This window comes from Thalassophryne amazonica, chromosome 22, assembly GCF_902500255.1.
Source record: "Thalassophryne amazonica chromosome 22, fThaAma1.1, whole genome shotgun sequence".
NCBI lineage: Eukaryota > Metazoa > Chordata > Actinopteri > Batrachoidiformes > Batrachoididae > Thalassophryne > Thalassophryne amazonica.
The window spans coordinates 24,029,450-24,055,652 of NC_047124.1; the positions used below are offsets into that span (position 1 = coordinate 24,029,450).

At 42.9% G+C, this 26,203-nt stretch overlaps 2 protein-coding genes across 2 annotated transcripts in view; one reads left to right on the forward strand and one right to left on the reverse strand.

Annotated features, from left to right (window-relative positions):
* ccdc146 (coiled-coil domain containing 146) overlaps positions 1–6,854 on the forward strand; it is a 107,989-nt gene extending 101,135 nt beyond the window's left edge. The window contains exon 23 of the mRNA XM_034163966.1: positions 6,745–6,854. The gene's annotated coding sequence lies outside the window, so the exon portion shown is untranslated. The remainder of the gene's footprint in view (positions 1–6,744) is intronic.
* gsap (gamma-secretase activating protein) overlaps positions 2,115–26,203 on the reverse strand; it is a 61,288-nt gene continuing 37,199 nt past the window's right edge. Inside the window, exons 26-32 of the mRNA XM_034163967.1 lie at positions 19,884–19,954; positions 19,665–19,759; positions 16,967–17,086; positions 12,255–12,316; positions 6,718–6,822; positions 2,947–3,043; positions 2,115–2,839 (exon numbers count right to left, since the gene is read on the reverse strand). Of these exons, the coding sequence (XP_034019858.1) occupies positions 2,739–2,839; positions 2,947–3,043; positions 6,718–6,822; positions 12,255–12,316; positions 16,967–17,086; positions 19,665–19,759; positions 19,884–19,954 (651 nt within the window). The 3' untranslated portion in view covers positions 2,115–2,738. The remainder of the gene's footprint in view (positions 2,840–2,946; positions 3,044–6,717; positions 6,823–12,254; positions 12,317–16,966; positions 17,087–19,664; positions 19,760–19,883; positions 19,955–26,203) is intronic.

Genomic DNA, 26,203 nt, shown 5'->3' on the forward strand with positions numbered 1-26,203 from the left:
CCTTTCATTTAATTGAGGTAATCAGGTTGTAGAAATTTGTTTCCAGTTGGAGAAACTTATACTTTAATGGCCAATAAATAAAATAAAATGTAGAAAAGTCCAAGGATGTGAACATTATTTCAATTTATTTTCATTTATATAGCGCCAAATAACAACGTTGCCTCATGGCGCTTCACACAAGTAAGGTCTAACCTTACCAACATTGTTGTGTGGACCGCTGAAGAGGAGGTACTGCTGGCCCACTACCAAAGGGCGCCCTGTCTGAAGTGCGGGCTTCAGGCATGAGAGGGCGCTGCCGCCTCACAGGAACAGCCGGGAGTGACAGCTGTCACTCATCAACTACGACAGCTGTCACCAATGCACAGGTCATCACCCATACTACAAAAGCCGGACGACATATCCACCTCGTCGCCGCGATATCGTCTACCTACGAGGTAAAACTCTCAGCCGTATTGTGCCGAACGCACGTAATTTGTTTTTGAAACTTTTGAAGACTTACCTGTTGATTACTCTCAGCCGGAGCTGGGGTTTGCGGATTGTGGAGGAGTCAACACTCTTCACTCCTCACACCAAACCTGATAAGTAATTCTTCAGGCTCTGCACGTACTGTGTGCTTGTTTCAAAGGTGGAGGTGTCTTTCCCACCTTAACAGAAACCATTGTTCCAAGCTGAATGTTTACTGGGTGTGTTTTCACACACTCATCTGTTCCTCTGCTTCCTGCCAGCAGTACCAGATCCGACAGTCGGAGACGGTGACCACCTGGGGACTCAGGACTTGGCGGCTCCAGTATCCTTCGGGTTCGGTGGCAGTGGAAATCGTGTGGGGTTCGGTTCTTCTCGGGACGGACGTCTCCTATCCTCGAGCCTGCCCACACGTCACCTTGTATATTTTGATTGTAACCCAAATTCTGTGTTTGTCTGTATTCTCGTTTTGCACGTTTCACAACAGTAAAGTGTTGTATTTTGGCTCATCTATTGTCTGTTCATTTACGCCCCCTGTTGTGGGTCCGTGTCATTACACTTTCCCAAGAATTTATAGGCACTGGATCTGTGAACCCAGAGGGCACCCAGGTGGGACCGTTAACTTAGGCTCCCCAAGCTGATAATGGTCTGACCCTCAAATCTGGACCCACCTACTTTGTCCTGCACAACACTGACACAATGCTCAGCCCACACCCACTTCACACTGGCAGAGCCTTTAGCTCAGGCCCCACCTAGTTTAAATTGGCAGGACCCAGAACTCAGGCCATGGCCAGTTAATACTAACGAGACCTTTAGCTCAGGCCCCCGCCTATGTGGAGTTGGCAGGACACTGAACTGAGGCCGCCCTGTTAGTATTTGCTGGATACCACATTGAAACTGGCAGGAGATGTAATTACATTCTCACCCAGCTGCAATTGGCAAGATTCTTAACCCAGGCCATGCCCAGTTACTACGAGCAGGACCTTTAGCTCGTAACCGCCTCAGTGGAAATTGGTAGCGCCCTTAAATCAGTTCATCGATGTTAAAAATCCATCAAGTCGCTTCATTTTGAAAGCAGGCGCCTCATTGAAACAGCTGAACCTCGTCACTCAGGCTCCTCTGGTGTTACGGTGATTATTCAATACTACAGGTGACGGCCAAAGTGAGATTCCCTGAACCTGCGTCGCCGAGGTTAAAGTGCACCACGTCTGAAGGCTTAGTGAGGTGGCATTATGTGCAAAGTTTGACCTTGATAGACGAAGCCTTTGTCTCTCTCACACACTGCCCTGTTTTGGGCAATGCAGTTAGAATTGAATGTAATTGTTGCGCAGTGGCGTGCATGGTGGATGTTTGCGTCACGTGCACTAAGTGTGACTCAGCGGCTGTGATGGCTGGTGCTGAGATTTACTTCCTGACTTCAGTGGAACTCTGCTTACTGTCCAAAACACAGACATCACGTATTCTGCACCATCTGACTGCACGTGTCCTCCTGCGCCGAGCTTCTCAACCGACAGCCTGAGATCGATTCCAAAATCAGCATAAAGCTCAGAAGTTCAAGGTAATGAAAGCCGAGAAAGCCAAAAAAAAAATATATATCTGTACACTGTTCTTCACAGTACCGTAGGGAGAGAAAACAGTACATTTGTTTTTGAAAAATTATTTACTTACAACTCATCATACAAAGCTGTTTCTGTAAACAAAATTGATAAATTCCATTTTTCCCAGAAGAGTGTTTTGGAATTTCTCCAGTCAACATGTGAGGATGGATGTAAATCTGCTCTCGCGCTGCCTCTGCCACTAAGGATTACGAACATGCGTCCTTCTGACAGTTGGAGCTCACGAGGCCGCACGAGGACATGATTCAAACCAGACGGTCTTCAGCGCAGACATGCTGAAGCGCGTTAGCTTTTATTACGAACCCTGCCCCCTCTGGTTCCATGTGATGGATTATAAGACTTGTTTTCATGCGATATTAAAAATAAATGCACATTACAGGCGCATTTCAGCCGTCTCAATCTTAAACTCCTTTTGTGCACCGGGTTTTATTTTTCTTCGAAAAGCAGCAAATTAATTTTAATCAAATAATCAAATGCAGATTCACTGGATTTCTTCATTCGCAAATTCTGCCACCTTTCCATCCATCCATCCTCCATCTCACATTAGTCATCACGGAGCGATAGCTCGTTTATGATCGCTCTGACTGCCGCTCCATCACCCATCCATTCCTTCTTCGCCCTGAAGGTCCAGTTCTCCCCATCATGTAGCCCGTCCCCTCTTCATTTTTCCTCAAAGCCCAGCAGAATCCACGTCTGTTTCAGCGCCGTCTCCTCCACAAACTTTGCGTCCACATTCTCCTGCTCCGTGAATGGATTCAGAGCTGCAAACGCAGGAAGAAGAGTTACACATCATTCTGACAACACACAGAGTGAAACCAAACACCCCAAAGGCCTGATCTAGGCAGGAAGCATTGCCCACATCTGCTACCTTGCTTCTCTATATCAGAGAGGGCTTTGGTAAGGTGGGTAAGAGGCAGAAACTCCAGCCTGAATCCGGGCTGGTCGCCGCTGCAGAACACAAACCCCTGAGGAGAGAAAGGCACAACTGTGGGAAACAGCAGTGACAAACCTCAACATTTTCTGTCACTGGAACATTGTTAAGTTTCCATCTCAGCCTGAAACCAGTCAGGTGGTCTGAGGTAACGGGCGGACAGCAGAATGATGGAGTGGATACAAGCTGTGCAGCCAGGGGGTCACTTGTTCAAGCTGATAACTTTTATGTAAAATACCTGAGCCTCATTTATAAAACAGAGCGTGGACTCCATGCTAATATTGCATTGAGTGTATAAAAGGATTTCAGGCGGCCCTGAAGCTCCTGCAGTCTTCACTCATTAAGTTTGAAGTATCATTATCCTGCAATTCTAATCCAATTCCATCGTTTATTTTTCTGTAGAGAATTTGGTCGGTGAGTCTTACCGTAAGGCAGAATCCAGATCAATACTTTCGTATGGTAGCTTAAATTCACCCATTTTGGCGATGGTATGCGACTTTCTCTTGCTTTTGCTAACAGCGCGTGCGACTGGTGTTCTGTCAAACTGTGCATCTTGTCACAAATGGACAGTTCCGTGTCCTGACAATATTGTGCATGCGCAGCTGCGCTGAGGGCTGGCCTGTTGACAGGAATGACATCTCATCAGAACACTGGTCAGGGTGCAGAGTAATACAAACAAATGTGAAACGGTCAAATGTTTTGCCACCGTTACCCCGATATTGTAAAGTCTGAAATCTCACACGATTAACCAATCAGATTTGCGGGAAAAAATGCAATTGGATTAGAACATGGTGTGGTATGGATCAGAAGGACTAATCATGGTTTGGCTTGCATTTCCACTGCCAGCAGTACCCTTTGTGTGGTAGGCGGAGCATGGTAGACATCGATATGTACATCATCAAGAACGCGTAAGCTGTTGCATGGTCCCACCCTGCCCACATGGAAACTCATTTAGGCCTATTTGCACAAGTTTTGTATTGTATTAGCATTTCATCCATATGGAGTACACACAGTGTAACTTAACATACTTTGTTAAGTTACTTTTTTGTTTGTCTTGTGGGTCCTTAATGGGACTTATTTCCGTTGCCAGCAGAGTGCTGTAGAGACAACAGATGGCTGTGGTGAACACTGGCGTGAATAAATGGAGCGCTAAGACACTGACAGAATAATTGCAAAAAGGACTTTCAGGTTTTAAATTAAGTTATTTTTTCTTGTTTGTGGGACAAAATGCTGGTGTCCTCTGGTTCAGGCAGAGAAACGCGCCGAGCATTTATTCAGTAATTTCCACGATAAGGAATTAACAAGGGAAACAAAAAACAAGGGAGTCTTATGTGGATAACAGCTTTTGCCAGGCTGTGATGATGAATCTAGCTGAAACAATGCGACAGGTCGAATTAAGACTTTACATTTACTCAGTGTGTGAATAGCTTAAATATTTGAAACGATATCAGTCAGGACTGTATGAATGGTTACGCGAGGACATCATTGAAAAGAAACAGGGTCTGTAGGTTTAGATGTCTGTAGATGCGCCTTTATTTATGTGGACCATCCTGAATAAAGATATATTATTAGTGTACTGCTGTGTAGTGTAGCTTTAGCTGCTACAATGAGCGTGATGACACGTTCCTATGTTGCTCAGAAACAGAAACGTGGTCTAAACAAGGTCTGCATTTATCAAATCAGTTTTATTTATATTGTGCCAAATCACAACAAACAGTCACCCCAAGGCACTTCATATTGTAAGGCAAAAGCCATACAATAATTACAGAAAAACCCCAATGGTCAAAACGACCCCTATGAGCAAGCACTTGGCGACAGTGGGAAGGAAAACTCCCTTTTAACAGGAAGAAACCTCCAGCAGAACCAGGCTCAGGGAGGGGCAGTCTTCTGCTGGGACTGGTTGCGGCTGAGGGAGAGAACCAGGAAAAAGACATGCTGTGGAGGGGAGCAGAGATCAATCACTAATGATTAAATGCACAGTGGTGCATACAGAGCAAAAAGAGGTGAATAAAAAGAAACACTGGGTGCATCATGGGAAACCCCCCAGCAGTCTAAGTCTATAGCAGCATAACTAAGGGATGGTTCAGGGTCACCTGATCCAGCCCTAACTATAAGCTTTTTCAAAAAGGAAAGTTTTAAGCCTAATCTTAAAAGAGAGGGTGTCTGTCTCCCTGATCTGAATTGGGAGCTGGTTCCAGAGGAGAGGAGCCTGAAAGCTGAAGGCTCTGCCTCCCATTCTACTCTTAAAAACCCTAGGAACTACAAGTAAGCCTGCAGTCTGAGAGCGGAGGGCTCTATTGGGGTGATATGGTACTATGAGGTCCCTAAGATAAGATGGGACCTGATTATTCAAAACTTTATAAGTAAGAAGAAGAATTTTAAAGAATTTATGAGCGCACAGGCCTGAAACCGACCCCAGCCAATCAATGGACAGCAGTGGGTTAGCTCCTCCCTTTTTTTACCGGTCCATTATTTTGCTCCCCCCCCAAAAAAAAATCCCTGATGGTCTTCCTGACCACTGTTAACCAGTATCCTCGCTCATGCTGTGGGTAAAGCACCTTGACGCGCTGTATAAATAAATTGAACTGAATTGCACTCTGCAGTTCTTTATGTCACAGTAAAAATCAGCATTATACTGCCTTACTTATACGTTTTTGTGAAAGCAGAATATTTGCCTCATGTCTTGAAATTTGCCAAAATAATGGGGCCGCGCTAATTAGTGCCACTCTGTCTAAACGCAGAGCCTAATTTAGCAGCATGCATTCGGATAAATAAATTGGCTCCAGTGTAACACTGCTGGCTGGCCCGGCTGTTCGTTGTGACAGCACTGCCTGGGTTCTGCCAAAATTTAAACTCGTCATTTGATGCCGAGGGTGAAACTTAAGTGTGAAGCGGGCATCATGTCAGAAGTTTCACCAGCAGCAGAAGTTCTTTTCGTTGGGGGCTGGTGTGCACTTCGTCAAACTCCTATTTTTCGTGCACTTGCAACAGTCACTGCGGACGAATTAAACGAGTTAACTGTTTACTTTCCCAGAAATCAAAGCACGAAACAAAATGAACAAATAAATGCCAGTAACAAAAGTACACAACATTAAATTCATTAATACAGCCGCTTATTCTACACATTCAACCATGACTATCAAATTGTGGTGGTTTGATATTTCATGATGGTACAAGTTGCTGCCGTGACAGTTTTAAACACTGTAGCACTGTTGTCTAACTTTTACTGTTGTCCAACAGTTGTGCCGCCATCTTGAAGGCAATCCCGGGTATTGATACTCGTACTAAGTCGGGGTACTGGACCAGTTGTCCCGCTACTGATGCCAAATCACTTGGCATGGTGAACATTGTCGTTTCCTCGTAGCACCGTTTTATTCTGCCTTACAGGAGTCTTGCTAAAATGTGAAGTTTTCGGTTCAGTCGTGATGCAAAGTCTTCTACGCCGTAATGAGATCACAGTGTTGTCGAGTCGATTTTAACAGAATGTCTTCAAGGTTAAACGCAACTTTGATGTGGTATAGTCGAGGGAAAAATCATGGATGTGGGATTTCTCAAACAAAAACGCACTCGGAGGCTGGACTGCTCCCAACAAAAAGTGATCTGTGTTGAAACAATTCTATTCCGGATGGTTTCCTTACAGATCGACACCAGGGGAAGGATGTAGACCATACCGTGTGTGTGTGTGTGTGTGTGTGTGTGAGAGACTACCTTGTTTTTGTTGCGTTTCTCCAGCAGAGTTCTGACGTAATCTCTGGAGATTGAAGCTGAACTGACAGGGTGGTCCCACATACGGAAGATCGTCTTCTCCATCGGCTGCAGACACACAGACAATATCTGAGGCACGTAGATCATGTCAAGCTGGAAGTCATCCCTACAGCGTGTGAGCATCTGCCTCTCTCTCTTCAGCCAGGTGGAATTCAAAATCATTACTGAGGATTTTGTGCTAAAGGGGGGATTTTCAGAGAAACTTCATTTTTTTTCCACTGTGCAGAAACACACACGGCGGTCATAAATAACACACAACATCACAGGTGTGCAGGATGCGAACAAACACGGTATTTCCTGAAGGCTGCCTTCTGTCCAGATACGAGTCCACGTTCTGTTCACAGAATGTGTGTCTCACTCTCAGTTACACACAGGAAGAAACACACACGCACACAGGAAATGTTTGACAAATAAACCAACGTTCTTGTGTTGAACTCAAGGGTGTAACATAGCAACATATGACAGAGCTGTAGCCAAATGTTATTTTCGTTTTCCAATGATCTGTTTATTATTTCCTTGATTGATCCATTGTTTGGTTGAGAAAATGTCCAAAAATGTAGAAAAATGCTGATCAGTGTTTTCTGAAACCAAAGATGACGTCCTCAAATATCCTGTTCTGTCCACAACCCAAAGAAAGAGACAGAGAAAATATTCACATTTAAGAAGCTGAAATCAGATTTTTTTTTTTTAAATGACTCAAAATAATTATACATATGTTCTCCAGTCAGATTGCAACAGCCAATCACAGATTAGCCTTTCTGTCCATTTACCTGTATTTTGGCATGCTTGGTGCCAGAAAGTTATGTTGGATACAAAAGGATCCAAAAAGGCTAGGACCAAAAGTTATATTGGATCGGTTCCCACTGAGCAATAGCGTTAGAGCTTACTGCCAACAGCTAGCCAATCAGAGCGAGGCATACGAAGGTCAGGAACTAGCTGACAGACGCTGGTTGAAAAAATGGCAACAAACATGTCAACAACAGCAGAAAATCGTCTGCCAGCGAGGTTTGCTGAGTTCAGAGAAGGAACTGGTGGAAATATTGAACTCCAAGGATACCACAAACACTAAGGTAGACAAGCACGCTACTGACGTTTTAGAAGCATTCATCGCATCAGAATCAATCATATGCTGTTCACAACAAAATAAATTGATCTAATGTACTTGACTCTTTCTTGTTTACTTAATTTGGGAGGGGGTGGAGAACATAATTGATGGATAGTAAGGAGTCGGCTACGCCTCATCCAATATAACTTTTCTGAATCCAATATTTCTCTATGTTGGACTCCTTACCATCCATCAATTGTATAATGTATAATATATAGACCTTACCAGGTCTATATACCCGGTAAGGTCTATTCTAGAGTACTGGAGAGGAGAATTCGACCGATGGTCGAACCTCGGATTCAGGAGGAGCAGTGTGGTTTTCGTCCTGGTCGCGGCACACTGGACCAGCTCTACATGCTCCATCAGGTGCTTGAGAGTTCGCCCAACCAGTCCACGTGTTTTGTGTATCTGGAGAAGGCGTTTGACCGTGTCCCTCGGGGCACCCTGTGGGGGGTGCTCCGGGAGTACGGGGTCCAGGGTCCTTTGCTAAGGGCTATCCGGTCCCTGTACGACCGCAGCAGGAGCTTGGTTCACATTGCCGGTAGTAAGTCAAGCCTGTTTTCAGTGCACGTCAGCCTCCGCCAGGGCTGTCCTTTGTCACCGGTTCTGTTCATTATTTTTATGGACAGAATTTCTAGGCGCAGCCAGGGTGTAGAGGGGGTCTGGTTTGGGAACCACAGAATCTTGTCTCTGCTGTTTGCGGACGATGTGGTTCTGTTGGCTTCGTCAAATCAGGACCTTCAGCGTGCACTGGGGCAGTTTGCAGCCGAGTGTGAAGCGTCCGGGATGAAAATCAGCACCTCCAAATCCGAGGCCATGGTTCTCGACTGGAGAAAGGTGCTTTGCCCTCTTCAGGTCGGTGGAGTGTCCTTTCCTCAAGTGGAGGAGTTTAAGTATCTCGGGGTCTTGTTCACGAGTGAGGGACGGATGGAGCGTGAGTTCGACAGACGGATCGGTGCAGCGTCTGCAGTGATGCGGTCGCTGTATCGGACCATCATGGTGAAGAGAGAGCTGAGTAGGGGGGCAAAGCTCTCGATTTACCGATCGATCTACGTTCCAATCCTCACCTATGGTCATGAGATTTGGCTCATGACCGAAAGAACAAGATCGTGAGTACAAGCGGCCGAGATGAGTTTCCTCCGCAGGGTGGCTGGGCGCTCCCTTAGAGATAGGGTGAGGAGCTTGGTCCCACGGGAGGAGCTCGGAGTCGAGCCGCTGCTCCTCCATGTCGAAAGGAGTCAGTTGAGGTGGCTCGGGCATCTTTTCCGGATGCCCCCTGGACGCCTTGCTGGAGAGGTGTTCCGGGCACGTCCCATTGGGAGGAGGCCCCGGGAAGACCCAGGACACACTTATTAGGCACTAATGTGTTTGATGTTAATTTTTTTTAAAGCCACCTTTGCTTTTTGGGTGTAGTCAAGGCTAATATTTACAGTATATTTAGACATTTGCAAGATATTTGTATTGAATAAATTAGGTGGTGTGATAACTAGCTTGATTGTACACCCTGAAGTGTAACGGGTTTAATACTGGATAAATATTCTGCACCGTGAATTTAAAAAGTCTGCCGTTGTCGGTTCACTCTGCACCTCATCCCACTGTGAAGACACGTGAGGAAGCACAGAGTGATGTCTTATTAGCGTTCCACGGCGGTAACAGACGTGTATAATGAGACTGGAGTGGACGCCGCGGGTGTCGTTGGGTGAACCTTCCTGTTTTCCTGTGCCATTTGTCTTGTACCAGCAAAAGCTCACGCGCCTGCCAAACTTTGCCAACAAAGAGCAGACTGTCGGGAAACAGAACAGACACGAAACACTCGACATTCCTCAGATCACAATGTGGCCAGAACACACACACACCCGCGCACGCTGAGCCCGCGGGAGAAATATAGTGTACCCACATGAGAACACGTGGACGTTATATAAAAGTCAATGACACACAAAGATTCAGACTACCCTCAGCACACACACACACCAGCCAGTTACACAAGTGCTCTGTGATTGGCTTGAAGGAGGCTCGAGGGCGACGGGTCCTATAATAGCTTCTGTTTAATTGGACCAGAATCTAAAGTTTGAGATGATCAAAACTTTCTCCTTTAATAGACGGGATTGTAATAACAACCGCTTTTTTTTTTTACTTCTCTTGCCATCCAGGAAGTGGCAATAACTGGATGAGGCGTTTGGGTTGAGGAGGGAATCTGCTTGTAGTTATTAGGTTTGAGTGTGGTTGAACTTTTTTCTTTGGAGGGTGTTCTTTATCTGACCTTGGAGAAAGGATTCGTGTCTGCTGCCCGGGCTGTTTAGGATCCCCAAACCTGCTGAAATTTTCTTCTTTTTTGCAGACGTGGCTGCACCTGATGTGTTTTTTTTTTTCCTGTGGCTGGTTGGCTTGGTGTGGACTCATGGACGGTTTTAGAGTATCCCAGAATCCTTTGCGCGCTGGGGAAGGAGGCTTGATAATGGCTCAGCTTAATGTTAACTTTAACATTGAAAATGCCATAGGCATGCTAATGCGTTAGCATCGGTCCCATTTTTAAGTTATAAAATATATCTATCAACTGTTTCAGAAGACCATAACAGGTCGGTTTAACATAAAAAGGTAAATATTACTCAGATGCTTTTAGGGTTTTAGCGGGGAAAAATTAAGATAAAGCGAAATAAGCAAAGCCGCGCTGCATAAATGCTTAATTACAGACCCGCTGCAGGGTCTGTAATCAATGTAGAGAAATGATCATTTTCCTGACAAACGCCCCCAAAAACAACGGCCACTCTGAAGGACCGATAAGGGAATTGTTAAGTAAAAAGACTATTGATGTTGATGGATCGAATCATGTCTTAAGGATACCCGAAAAGAACTGGTTCCCGACACACAACCCTGACAGCAACACGCTTTTTTTTTTTTTTTTTTTTAAATAAAACTCATTAAAGACTCACGATTATCTTAGTTAAACACCTAAATACATATTTTGGCTGAACTCACCTCCATAACGAAGTAATGTTGCAAACAAGTTGCCACAAACGCTTTTTTATACTGACAGGGTCATGGTCTAGTGGTTAAGCAGTGGGCTTCAGACCACAAGATTCTCGGTTCAAACCCCTGTCTGGCTGGAAAGTCACTAAGGCCCCTTGTCAAGGTCCTTAATCCCCAGTGTGTAACATCGGTGCATGAGTGTGTGTGTGTGAATGAGTGAATGTGAGGCATTACTGTAAAGTGGTTTGAGCCTCTGATACAGATGGAAAAGCACTACTAGCGGGCTAATTTGCTAAACTTTTGTCTTTGTATTTTAATTTGAGAAGAACTTTGTACATAAGGTGAGAATGTGCGACAAATAAATATTAAATAGCTTAAAGAACGCTTTTTGTCTGTGTACTTTTATGTGTATGCTAAAAACTGCAGTTGCTCTTCTCATATTTATTTCTGCTGTATAACTCACCGTCAGATCGGTCCTTATTTAATGTAAATGTCCATTACTAGATATAATATTTTATTGATATGCAAGCCTCTGAACCACTTCGTGGAACGAAAACCAAGGGCTGTGATGAATTCAACTGAAACGATGTAACAGGTCAGATTAAGACTTGCTCAGTGTGTGAATGGTTTTAAACATTTTAAAAACAGTTGGAACTGTATGAATGATCGTGTGAGTACTGGAGCTTTAGCTGCTGGTTTGCACTCGGACCATTATTTTGGTCTGTGAAGCTGAGAGCAACACAGCGCCGTGTCTTTTAAAGATACACAAACACATTGAATATGCAATGAGTCTATTTCAGGTGTTCACCACGGACCCTCTTTCTCTTAAAAGGCTATTTTACTCAGTGTCCCACTTCTGCTGTTTGCTACAGAACGTGCCGTTTTCTCCATTTTTATAGAAGCGTTACAGCGCCACATACAGGTCTGGCATATACAGTGTTCTCAGTGTCCCACAGCTGATATGGATAGATATTAACTGGTTTGGGAACAATATTTTTTCTAACCGGTTCACGAATGTCAATTTTATGGCGGAACCCAAAAGCGGAAACATTAAAATACCGTTTCCGTTCAGAACGAACCATTTGGGGAAAAATTTTGGTTCAATGCCCTGGTGATACGTTATTGTGACGGTTTTATGGTCTGGCCCCAGTGGCAAGTCGCACACGCGGATGAGGACCAATGTGGCTGGGACTGCTGCTCCTGGATGGTTATGGTGCCGAGGTACAGCAGAAAACAGCCTCAAGGTACTTCCATCAAACACATCAACACTCAAACACAAAGACATCATTTAAAACAAATTTCATTAACCTTTTGTATTTGTTCAGTGTTCATACACTGACTTATGGTAACAGGAGATATTCAGAATTACAAAGACTGATTACAGCATGACATACAGCAAGAACATTACCTGAGGGAGTCTCTTAAGTACACTGAATTTCAGTTTCTCATTGGCGTCACTGTTGTCCAAATCTAAATTTAAATAAAAACAGAGGACACGGCTGTAAATCATCTGACAAACAGAACAAATACAAATAATCACACCATGTCTTTTTATTATCAATTACTCAGATTTAAGGGGCGTCAGTTATATGGGGTGACGACCAACCGACAATCCCCACAATCCTGTGCGGTGAACATTTGCGGCTCGCACGTGTGAAGAAACCACCCAAAAGGTGCTTTGCCCGGCGCTGCTGCAAACGAGATGATTATGGTGATTGATTTCCTCGGGTACAAAAACCATTAAAGGGATATTTCACTCTGACGGACGACCGACCGTATTTCAGCAGAACGATCCGGCGAGCTCAGAGGGCTCTGAGTCAGCACCGCTTGTTTTCTCTTTGAGAAATTTAGTTGAACACTGTCATCCCTGAATAACGTCGCCCATTTCTCAGGGAGGTGGAATTTATTGGCGAAATTCGTCCAGCCACGAACGGAAACAAAGCGGCTGGACTGTGCTGTGAATTTTAACAGGCAGCTGCTGGGTGTTCTCCAGGCTTGCTGGGTAAAGTAGTCCAACCAGCACGTCCTCGCCCGTCACTCTATGCGTCAGGACGCATTGTTCTGAGGAGGTTAATCCCAAAGGAGGAGTGATGTTTGAACCCTCTCACTTCAAAGATCAAAACATGGTTCTCACTCTGATGTTTGAAGCAGTTTGGATGGGTTCCCTCACAGATTGCTTTTATCTGTGGCAATCTTTGTTTAGTCTGTCCGCGGGAAAGAACCGTGTGAACTGTTTTCAGACATGCTGATCTCAGGGCCAAATCCAAATGTTTGCTTGTTTAATGGTGTATCTCAGACAGGTATACAAATACACTGTGCACGGTGGCTGGATGTCAGTCATGGTTGACCATGACCTTTGACCTGCAACAGCAAGCGTTTGAAGTAAATCAATAACACCTCGACTGGTTCTCTGTACACGCAGGTGGCAGTAAGGTTACTTATTTAAGTTTTCCAACATTTCTTGATTTAGACTCCAGTTTTGAATGGAAGCATATTGTGAGAAGGGTTAAGAGTAGGACAGGTTTCTGCTGCGGTCATGTCTCAAACGTCATACTGGTCTTTATAGCGGAATTCCTGATAATTTAGCTGGAAGCTTGAACGCTGCTGTGGCATTTTACACAAAGTTACTGAAAACAGGAAGCGCCGGATGAGAGTGTTTCTTGAATTGTCACCTTTTTTGGTAGAATTACAGATTCAATTAGTTGTTAAGTCAATAAAATGTCAGAAAATTGGGGCAAACGTCCGTCAGTCTTTTCCAGAGACCAAGATGATGCCTTCAAATGTGTCGTTTTGTCCATACGCCAGAGATATTTCGTTTACTGGCTGATACGAGGAAAGTAACTAGTAAAATAAAGAAAACGTTCTTAAGAGCTGAAAATGAGAAAAGTTAGATTTTTTAAAATGAGATAAAATGATTGATGATCAAAATAGTTAATTTAACAGTACTAAAATAATAGTACTTATAGCTGTCCCTCTTTCCCTGTCATTAAAACAATGTTTGCTGTTGGTGTGGAAAATTAAGAAAGCAGAAATTGTTTTTAATTTATTTTTGATGGCACGTACTGTTGCAGCTTACGACTGCTACGCTCACAGTCTGCGATGGCAGAATTTTCCATCGTCGTCTCATTGTAAACAATGAGACATCTGGTGCCAGCTTCAGAAAACAAGCAAGTGATGAGAAGAGGTGCTTGAAAAAATGTTTTTCCTGAAGGAGACGTGATTGGAAAACCTCCAGAAAGTCACTAAATTGCAAATTTCTCCAACAGCCACAAGAAACGGGAGGGGTGTGTGCCATAAAAGACATTTTTATACCACAAATAACCACTGTGGACCAGGTTGGTTAGTGTATAAAGTCTAACATAACGTATCTACATAGTTAATCCATCGCGTCCTCAAAGTCTCACAGCTTTGTGGCATATAACGTCCACTTGGGTCAGGTCGCAGTTTACTCCATCCTTATGTAGTATCTTTTTGGCTGATTCTCTGGTAGCTGATGCACCACTCTGTTGGATTCGTCGCCACCCTTGGTGGTCAGATGGAACTGCATCTTGGCACAAGTCAAACTGCTCCAGCATCACTGCTCATTTTTCCCAGGTCCCTTGAATGCATCCCAGTTACACAACCACTCACACATCCTTAATCCACCAGAATGGAATAAACACTGGAATTTGATTTGGTGCTCAGCTTAAATTGAAGTGGACTGAGGCTTTTTTTACACCTTTACACCTGCGACTGAACCACATCCAGCTTTTTTTTTTTTTTTAAATCTATAAACAAACCTTTCTTCCACTGACAACATTTTTGTTCAGTTTGTGGTAAATGATGTCTTTGCCTGAACAAAAAGTGTCACGTTGGATTTGTTGTATATCTTGACTGACAATTTCCATGATGTACGGTTCCGGAGATCAGACACTGTGGGGCTGCTTTAGATGCTCCAACATCAAGGTTTTTCTCTGGCACCAAGCGAACACTAAAGGTGGCTGAGCTGCTGTGCTTGTCAGATTCCTTGTATCTTGCATTAAATGTATGATTTTAACAGAACCCAGTTCCCTCATTTATAGTCAAGTTTGTTCATGAACACACCAAAGTCACAGACCCTCATCCTGATGTCTTGGTAGACTCAATCTGTTGTGTGTTGGAAATGCCCTCTAGTGGTGAGCTCCCATTGCTGACTGTTTATGTTTTGGGTGCAGTAAATAAATAAATCAGATACCCAGTCAGAGCCTGAATTGGGCTGTAATCTGTGGTTAAAGTAGTGTTGAAGAACACTAAGCAAGCTTTAAAGTTTTAAACATGAAATTTGTGATGTCAGGTTAAATTGCGATCCACAAAACATGAATAATCAGATTGATCTGGTGCAGATCGGGGGAAATCATGTGAAAATGGACACTCTGGTACCGAATGCAGTAATAGGGGCCTACTGTTCTCTGTGCAGACGCCTCCTTCAAATCCTCCTCTGATGAGAAACCAATGGAAAAATATAACACGCTCTTCAGCAGAAGACAGTTTTGAGATGTTAACAGAAACATTTTAACCTTTTGGAAAAATGTGGGAAAAGCATAGAAGTAGCATTTTGTGCTCTTGCAAAAACATCTGTGTCCATGCACAAGTGTATTTGGCAAAGATAAGACACTTGTATATGGATTAAGTGGATATAAAGTAGTAGGGGATATAAATTTTCTTTAATTTTGAAATCGGGATGAAACTGGGGCCAAAAATCAGCTGTAGGGGACAACCCTAACATCATCATGTTGATGAACATCTGTATTGATCAGCCGTGGCACGGTGCCTCTTCTTCAGCTGGGCGGTTTCTGACCTTTGCTTGCTCTGCCTGCCTGTTGGCGTGATACATGTAGTTTGTACATGTAATCATGAAACAACAAAAGAAACTCCAAACCGTAGGAAGGAGAGTAACTGTCATTTCGAGTCTACCACAGAGACGCAAATTATAAATACCAAGTTTAAGTCACTGAAGATGCGAACATAAGCTCACAAGCACGACCACAGATGTTGGTGAGCCCATAGCTCGTCAGTAACAATTAGGATGCTGCGATTTTGTTGAAGTACGAGGCACCTATAAAAGACTAACTAGAATGCTGCATGCTAGTTTGTCAGCATGGAACATAGCCAGAAGTGTAAATGTTTATGAGGTGACTATCGGACAGTTAAGGAGGAGGTTCCCTGACACATGGAGGATGCGCGATATTCCCACAGAACACTTCGGAAATTCTGGATCATTGTGTTCGCACTCGTATCCCAATACCGAACACTGTTCAACTCCAAAACGCCTTGAGGCAGGAATGGCAGATCACTGGGTTCCATGCACAGAAAATATGTTTCGTTAATTGCAGCACATGGCAGTCACACACGCTGTTGACTGTGATCTGATCCAAAACATTACCTGGTTAACGACTCAAGAAACTCAAGCGCACCTTCATTTACTATTGTGACATCCTGTACAAAATCTGACAGAAGTTTTACTCATGAAGCAATATTAAAGCATACTTGCATTTCTTTTGTTGTTCAGTAAAAGTCCAATCATCTCCCCTTGAAGATGTTGGACCGGACTACTCGTACTGTGTGAAGTTGTTGACTTTCATTGAAATCCACCAAACTGTTGAGGTGTATGTATATATATATATATATATATATATATATATATATATATATCACACACATTACAAGTGTTAATGACATGATTTATTGCTTTTGGTGCACTACCTTTAAATAATTGTTTATGAGTTTTATTGAGGCTGAACGACAGCATCAGAGTTTTTAATAGCAAAACTGTTATCCTGTAAAATAGGTTTACGGCCCATCAAACAGTTTGGTTCAGTCTGTTCAAGTGTTTTGCAGTGAGCGTCACAGGGAGAATGCATGGAGGCGGTAATCAAATTAAAATCAACAGATCTGGATTAAATTATGTGAGGAAGGTCAATTATTATCGTCTCTAGGAAGAAATTTGTTTCCGGCTCTCTGTGGCGAACACACACAAGTCCAGGCTTACAAACTCCAACACATTTATGATTTATTCTTATTTCAACATATGAATTATTAATTCAGTACCGGCGTGCTGCTTCCCAGAGACAGAATAATATGGCGTTTTCAGGCTGGGCGTACCTGTCGCGAGCCGTGACACGAAGGTTTCGGTGAGCTGCAGGAGGCCGTGGTCAATGTACTGCAGGAAGGTGTGATGAGGAAGGCAACGCACCGCAAACACTGCCAACAGGGTGTGATAGCCTGAAGACACAACGACATTATGATGTTCCAGAAAAACAAACACCATCCGAGCAGACGCACAAAAGCCGAGATACACCCAGAACAGACGACTAACAAACCATATTCAGCCACGTTACACAATTAGGATCCATTACAAAGAAAAGATCTGATAACTAATACTTTGAATAAAAGTCATTTGCATGATTCCATTTACAAATTGTTTAAAGTGGACTTTTTTTTTTTTTTTACTAGTCATGTCCATAAATATTTGGACATTGGCCATGTTTGTAATTTTGCCTCTGTGCACAATGACAGTGGAAATGAAATGGAACAATCAAGATGTGTTTTTAGTGTAGGTGATAAGCTTTAAGAGGTTTAACAAAAATATTGCATTAATCATTTAGAAGTTACAGCCATTTTTTTTTTTTTTACACAGTTACTCCAGTTTGTAAGTACACAGTACTTACAGATGTTTTACAATGGCAACATGAGAACAAAGATCCAATCCAAGTCTTGAGGCTCCTGGAGCTTCCTGTTATCCTATATGGTTGTGATAGTTGGACACGAACCAGTGACTAAAGGTGTCATTGGTACTGGATCTCTGGCAGATCCTTGGATATTGTTGGAATGACTGAAACACATGGTTACTCCGGGGCACTACGATGCAGAATATTGCTTGCATTGTGAGGGAACATCAATGACCAGACGTTGGCCATGTAACATTTCTTGGGGGTATGATCCAGTGTTTATGACCAAGGGGTTGGTGGATAGATTGATTTGCCTTCCTGATGCAGACAGATTGTTACTTTTGAAAGCTTGGGATGGTCCACTTGTCTGCCTGGGTGGTTCCTATTTGGGACCCAAGGTGATTCCTTAGTGTGGTTGATGCTTCCAGATGAGCTCTGACCTGACTTTACTCTATGTGCTGTGTACTTTTTGTTGTAGGATTACTAGAATGATTTGTAAGTCACTTTGGCTTCGCCATTATTTTTTCTCCCCACTTGGGGGTTCACCACAGCAGATCAGAGGTGGCTCAGCATGTTGATTTGGCACAGGTTTTACACCGGATGTACTTCTTGACACCTCCACATTGGCAGCCATTCACACTAAGTGGCAAAAGGTCTGCATTTATATAGCGCTTTTCCATCTGCATCAGATGCAGAAAGCGCTTTACAAATTATGCTTCACATTCACCCCGATGTCAGGGTGCTGCCATACAAGGCGCTCACTACACACCGGGAGCAATAGGGGATTAAAGACCTTGCTCAAGAGCCCTTAGTGATTTTCCAGTCAGGCTGGGATTTGAACTGAGCATCTTCTGGTCTCAAGCCCAACGCCTTAACCACTAGACCATCACCTCCCCTATGACGTGAAGTGGCTAACACTGGCGGATGTAGCAGATTCTTAAAAATCTTTGTGAATCACTCTAGGGGTCCAAACTTCCTGTCTTCAACACAGGTCGGCATAGCTCAGCAGAGAGCGATGTTTAGCAAAAGTCCATTGACTTAGTAAGACACGTAGTTCAACTTTCACCATTAGAGACAGGCGCATTGGTAGTGCACCCTGTGGCGCAGTAGCATAGCTAACGCCAACTCAACATTTGAGACGTGTTGTAGCTTAGATAAACTCGACGTAACTCTGGTTGAGTCACTTGCTACCGGTGCGTTGTCAAGACAGGTTGTACGTGTTCCTTCACATTTCTTCATACCCAAGGGATCCAGAAAGGTGGCACGTGCAGTCAAGCTTCCAATGTTGGCTGCTGGAAGCCCGCAGAGGCAAACGGAGCAGTAACAGCATACTAGCAGAAGTGACATGTCGGTAGCAAAGCTCAACTCTTGCCAACATTTTAGCATGAACATTGATTATAAGCATGTTGAAACGATGATCAGCGTTGCCCGACTGACAACATAGCTCCTATGGTGTCTGGTGAACAGTAAGCAATGTTTCACTCTCCTCCAGCAAATGCCGGGCTAATCGGCAGATTGTGAATGGGTCATTACATGGAGAATGGACTGGGGGGAACAAGCACAATTAACCACCACCCAAAAATTCTTCTTTTAATTAAGATATTGTCTTATTAGGACTCTGTTGTCATGGAAAACAATCACTTTAGTACTGTATAATTACGTGGTAATTGCATTGGAACACACATTTTAAGTTAACCCTCCCATCTGTGCTGACATTTCCACATAACCTCTGGCAGCATGAAACTTCATGCCTGGGACCTTCTCAGCCTCTGTTAAGAATCAGGATTTGCTGCCTGGCTTCAGGGCATGTCTCACTTCCCCTTCCCGCCTAGCCAGGTAGTTTAGAATTCAGCTTGACAAAATCTCAGTCACAGGTGGCTACATTTCAGATAAACCACTGGAGATTGGGGCTGTGCATTGGAGAAAACTGTTCAAACACATTCAAATGGTTGAAAATGTATTTGCACTGTGCTTTACCCGCGTCTGCAGTATGCTAATGTTTAACATATTTTTGGTTACATTAGCGCTGTGGAGAGCGACGCTGTTCTCCCTCAGTGGAAAACACATTCTGCGTGAAATAAAAACGTGATAATTTTAAAAAATACACAAAAAAAAAAGTCTGTGGATCGTACCAGGAGGGAGGGGCAGGCACAGCGCCCTGGTGGCTTCCAGGATTCGAAACATGAAGTGGAGCACAGACCACTCTGCAGGACTGCCTTGCTGCGAACTGGGTGACCAGAACATACGATAAATGACCGTGTGCACTCTAACCGTGCTTGACCAACACGCTGCACGACATTATGAACATTTCTTTAAAGGATGAGCGCCAAGAAGAAGGAAGAGCTACTCACAGGCACAAAACGCGAGGGCCGAGTTCGTACTTCAGCCAAACAGAGTCCAATATGTGCCTGATGAGTTCCAGCTAAAACACACAAACACGCGTGTTAGAGCTTCCTGAAGGAAACCGTTCAGATTCACATGAAACATTTGCGTCAAAGTGCTGCCACGATTACACGTGGAAACGTAGTGGTACCGAAATCCACAAAAGAAATGAGTTTAAATGAGTACCCATGTGTAACCACCACTTTGCCTCTCTGACAGCCAGTAAGGGCTGCTAAATGTCACCATCACTACAGAACCAGCAGGGGGCAGTAAATGTCATCTACATTGACAGCATGGAATTTTAACATGTCCACCTGCCTTCAAAAAGGTTGTATTGAGACCAGTGTTGCCACAGTTACTTTGGAAAAGTAATCCAATTACTGATTACTCCTTGAAAAACAGATGGATTATTAGTTACTTTCAGCAGCTGCCGACAACAACCCCCGTGCCACATCAACATGATAACCAATATTCACTTTATTGGAAGTGTATTTTTAACAGTAACGTAAACAATGTATGTCTCAACATTAAGTTGGACTTAAATACCAGTTGATCACGATGGACGTACTGGGCACCACTGAGTTATACTGTGTAAAAATACAAAAATAAGAGCAACACAAAGTGACTTGGAGAAGTAACTTTAATCTGATGACTGTTTTGGAAATATTAATGCATTAGATTACTCGTTACTGAAAAAAGCGGTCAGATTAGAGTAAAGGGTTACCGACATCCCTGATTGAGACACATCTAAGTAGACCAGGGGTGGGCAATTCATTTTTACAAGGGGCCCACATAGGGAACCTGAATTATGTCCGAGGGCCACATCAATAACTCGGCTGTCTCCCATTACAAATAATTACCTATTTAATAGCTTTTATAGGTAATTTTTATTATTGTAATAACATTTAAATATACCTAAATAAACCTCTCTAATGATTTGCAACACACAAGCTTGACATTTTTAATATATGTAATAATAATCACAGACCTCATGAGGGCCGGACAGAGACATGCAAAGGGCCGCATGTGGCCCCCAGGCCGCAGTTTTCCCAGGTCTGAAGTAGACAAAGGTACTAAAGTCTTTAAAAAAAAGTCAAAATAATCCTAAATGGTGGTTGAGATTTTCAGAATTAAAAAACCCTCTTATTTACAAATAAATGGCAGCATGCTATTTATCCAAATTTCGATATGAGAATCATCAAGCCAGCAGGATTTAGCAGTGACATCTTCTATCCATTAGTCAGTGAGATCTAGCTCCAGACACATACGAATGATTTGACAATCATTGATAGTGCTTATTATTTAATATTGATCACTGAAAATTAACGCAATTATGCCAGTTCTCCAGCGCAGTTACTGCTGTGTTAAAATTTGGCTGAGCTGTGACTGAGCTTGTTCCTAATATGCAGAGAAATCTTCCTCCTTCAAGAGTAAAATGTAAAAAAATAAAGGTGTATTCACCTTTTTTGTTGTTGTGGCGGTCTCACATCGAGGACTGTGATATGAACTGTGGGAGTGCAGACCAACTTTTTTTTTTTTAAGTGTTACCACGAGAACACACCGACAGCACAGGAAATGCTAATAACAAATGTCAAAATTTCCAGAAATCAGGTTATTTCTTGTGACCAAAGTAAATAAACACAAACATACATGTAGAAATGACAGCTTTGAAAATAACAGTCAGGCTTAGTGTTTAAAAAATTATTTTAAATCTGAAATGAGTGCTGCTAATGAAATGACTCATGCTAGCAAGGTTTAGCAAAGTCAAGCTTGTGTCAAAGTAAAACATTCTGCTTTTGGTTCAGATTTGGAGATTTTAGTAGTAGCATGTGACAAGAAAAAAATCTTGTAATGTAGTTTTAAAGAAAGGCATGTATAAATGTTTTAGCTTTATCAGTAAGGTCAAACTAAACTGGGTTGAGAAATGCAGTTTTTCCTCTGACATTTAAGTTAGAAGATAAGATCAGGTCAATATAATTTCAAATGTGCACTTATTTCTCTACATCCCACTTTCATTTCCTTTGAACAAAACCAATCCAGCAGAACAGGATATGAACAAACGTGTCTGGACACACGCGCACACACACATTTCACCGCACTGCTAGCGCTGTCATGTATTCTAGTAAATGAGTCATATGACTCGTGAAACGCCTCGCATTCTGCTGAATTGTGCCTGCTGTGTGCGCTTTTTTCAACCCACACGCGCTCCCGCCTGCTGCTGAATAACAGGAAGACAATCTGCCTAAATCGCATCCTGCAGACCAGTGGGAAACCCAACGTCAGGCCCTTGTACATCGCCAGCGCAGCGTCTGACAGTGACCCCAGAGTGGGAATTTCAATTATCTTCACTTATGTAACCAACTTGGCTACAAATAAGAGGTTTCCATGTCAGATGAAATAATAGGCTCCTTTTGCTGTGTCTTCTGTACAAATTAATACGGCTGCTATTTCGACAAGTTTGAAAAAAATAAAAAAATAAAAAAAATCACTAAGTTAAAAAAAAAAGCCTGTAGAAGTTTGCATATTGCTGATCCCATTACATTCAAATAGACAATGGTAGAAAATGAAATGTACAATTTTTAAAGGCTTTTCACAGTGTAAATCAAGGGTGTGAAAGTGACGGCCCGGGGGCTCAAATATGACCTGCAAGTTCAATGCCTGCAGTGTGTTTTCTCATGTTTGTCTTCATTCAAATCTGTTTTTCTCCATCTGGCCATCAATTTTCAGCTAGATGACAATGAAACAAATTGCTTCCTCCTGGGAATAATGTTAAAATTAGTATTCCAGCGACCGTCAGGAGATTCACATGAGAGGCCATTTCTGCTGTGGAATAACTGCATCTATTCTGGTTCACGAACCCCAAAATGTTTGAGGGACGCAAACGCTGATGTTATAACAGAAGTGCACTAGAGGGGTTGTCTATTTTTGCTACTGCGGCGTGAAATAATCTCGAAACTTCACTAGAAAAAGAACCACTCGAAAAGAGAAGTGTTTTCTTTAATCTTCCAAAGAAATGTAATTTTTGCCTGACAAAACAGGTTTTCATGTTTGACATTTATCCTTTTTGTCTCATGAACGGCATGGCCCCTCCTTTCTGGAGACATACCACCATTTTGAAAATGGGTTAAACAGACCAGAACCACCAGAAACATCGTACAAAGAAGTGCTCAGCATTTGAAAAGGATTTACACACTGACTGCAGAAGGTCTAGGAGTAAAGCTGAATCATGCTTTGATGTTAGCCGATCTTATTTTGCTCATCATAAGTATCAGACCATTTCCAGCCAGCGAGCTAACTTCAAATAGCCTTGCAGCCTAGTAGGAAAGTGGATTTCCTTCCCCTAAACTTACTGTAATTTCTTGACCACAGCCTGTATTTTCAACTTCTATCATACCAACCACCTGCATATCCTCCCTCACCACATCTTGGCCTTCTCCTACATGGCAGCTCCATCCTCAGCATCCTTCTCCCTATATAGCCTGCATCCCAAACAATCTCACTCTCACCTCTGTTCATCTTCAAACCACCCTACCAGCACTAATCTTACTATAACTATCAACCAGAAACAAACTTCTAATGTATTTTGTTCTTTAATTACTGAAATATCCACCATCTCCACTCAGTCCTGCTAATCTTTTATGCTTGCAAATCACTTCTGACAAACCCAATCATGAGAACAAGGCTTGATTTTGTAATCCAGGTTCCCGAAGATCAATGAAATGCATAAAAATATGTAGCTCAGAAGTTAAAAAGTAAGGCAAACAAGAGATTCAAAGTGCCACCACTCGTTAATCCTTGTGCAGATTTCCATGAGAATTAAAGGTGGAATCAGCAATTTGTTTTAATGAGCCTCGGCGTGACAAAGACTGGATAAAGTTGGCGTAGGTCCCCTGTCGGGAAAACCTTTCATAACCTTGGGTGACAAATAACTTCTCTACTGCATAATTAAAAACATCTCAGCCACTTTCAAATCGTTCCATTATTTTTATTCCATCGTCCTGAATTCACATTCGGCTGTGAGCGAGCTGTTCTTCACGCCAACGTTGGCTGTGTTGTCTCCAACAACGGGAAACGGGGGAATAAATAACTATGACAATAATGTACTGTGGAACCGTAATCTATCACAGCAGAAGTTCTGCGGCTCTTAAGAGCTGTTATTTATTTCACCCCCAACTTCTCCCCTGTGTCAACGCACCCATTAGTCTCAATAAGCGCCAACAAAGAGTGGGAGATGTTCTTCACTCTCTCAAACAGCACCACCCTGAGCTTTCAAAGCATGAGTCTGCCTGATGTTCAAAGCAGCTGGTTAGCCCGCTAGTGTTTGAGTTTAATCTACCTGGAGGCTGTTTCCCCACACGTGGATGTTTGACCTGGAGCGAGAAGCTGTTTCCAATTCAGCGATCGCCGTGTTTATCTGCAGCAAGGCCACTAAAACCCCGCTTTCCTTTGACTTTTCAGTCTCAAAGCTGCAGGTTAAACCTCGTGTCATCTCAATTCCGCTGTGAGTGTAGGGGATTTCTTTGGTCTTTTTTTTCTCTCTCTCTCCCCGTCATTTGCAATTTCCACAAATCCCCCAAACCGTTGTGCACCCTGCTTCCTATTCAGTTCCGCGCGTACCCTCGGCCTGATTTAATGCCGTTGTGTTGACATATGCTGCATGTCTGCTTTCAGCAGCTCCAAGCTGTGAAGAGATTTTACCTCCCAGGAATACTAAAGATTGAATTTAGAGAATCCGGCGGCTCTGTGCAGCATTGAACGCAGTGCAGGGAGTGCTGAGGTTTGTTGACTTGGTTGTGCCGCTCCCACCTGCTGTACTTTGGGTGGATATACACAAGAGGGGAAAAGGGAATTCGGGATTCACGTCTTACTCGGAGAACCGATGTTTGTTTTGGACAAACGGAAACCTGATGGCTCCCAGCAACCTCTTCAAACCAGAGAGCACACATCCTTCCGTGAAGTCGCAGCTTTTTGGATAAGTGAGGTTTGCTTGTAGGAGTGTCACTTAAAACTTCCCACAAAGAAATAAAGTAAATAAAACTCTCTACCGTCACTCTCTACTGTAATAACACTGAATGAAGAAACGTATAAGCAGACCCGTCTGACTCATATTTCTTACAGAAACACTTGAAGGAGAGCGCTGACGTTTTTATCCTGGGGCCTATTTTTAGATGCTTTCAGGCTCAACTTTTCACTCGGGGCAAAACGAATTTAATCAGTACAGTGTTTAGTTTGAAAGTTAAAACAGTCACAGGATAAACAGCTATATAATTTAAGCGTGCGGGGCAATCTATAAACATCACAGTAAAACTTGTCACCACTGAATACTCTGAAATATCTTTGGCCGTGTATGGAAGCATGGAGTAGCTCTCCACGGAGGTACTACTTTGCATATTTACCAGACTTAAAACTTTTTTACTTGTTTGGTTTAGTGTGAATAAATACTGCATTATCATCTACAGCCACAAGATGACATTACCTACACATGTGACACGTTGCTCCTGTATACAGATCTGAAAAAGGTACTGTCTGATCAACATTCTGGAGCAGAAGGTGGTGGTATGGCACCATTACGCTAAATTCCAGCTGCCATAATACAAAGAGTGGAAGGATGAGGATGTGCTAGGTCTTAGAGAATGATTGAAATGTACAAAGCATGTTCTCAAACTGAAAGACCACACTTTTATAAAAAGGGAGAATAACCTTATGCTCTTGAATAAAGAGAGAGAATAACGTCACACTACTTGGGACTCGACTTGTTTGCACTTTGTGGGACAGCCAGAACTGCAATGAGTAGGACAGCCAGGCTAAAGTAAATCTAACTATAATATTTAAAAAATGTACAGTTTCATAGTTTGTTTACATTTTAGTGAGGTAAACTTGCATACGTTTAGATCTGCACTGACATTTTCATATGTTCACTGTTGACAAGAAGCAGCTTACTCTTGAGTTCTTTGTGCCTTGTATTTAACCTGTTAGCTTCTGCTTGTTAACACCTTGTTTTCTTTATAATAAGTAATCCACAGATTCATTTCATTTTGCTTATTATTGCATGAAGCGGTGACACCACATTTCAAAAATAAATGTGACTTACATGTGTTTCCTCTTCATGACGCATTTTTTGGATAGATGTGTCTCATATTACGGTGCAACATATAGTCCAGAAAATGTTCTCAGTAACTGTAAAGCGAAATTTTACAAGGACTCCTATATTAATAACATTTTCCCATTATTTCGGTGCCCAGCAAGTTTATGTACCCCTATAGATTATTCCCCAGTAATCTTTGTTAAT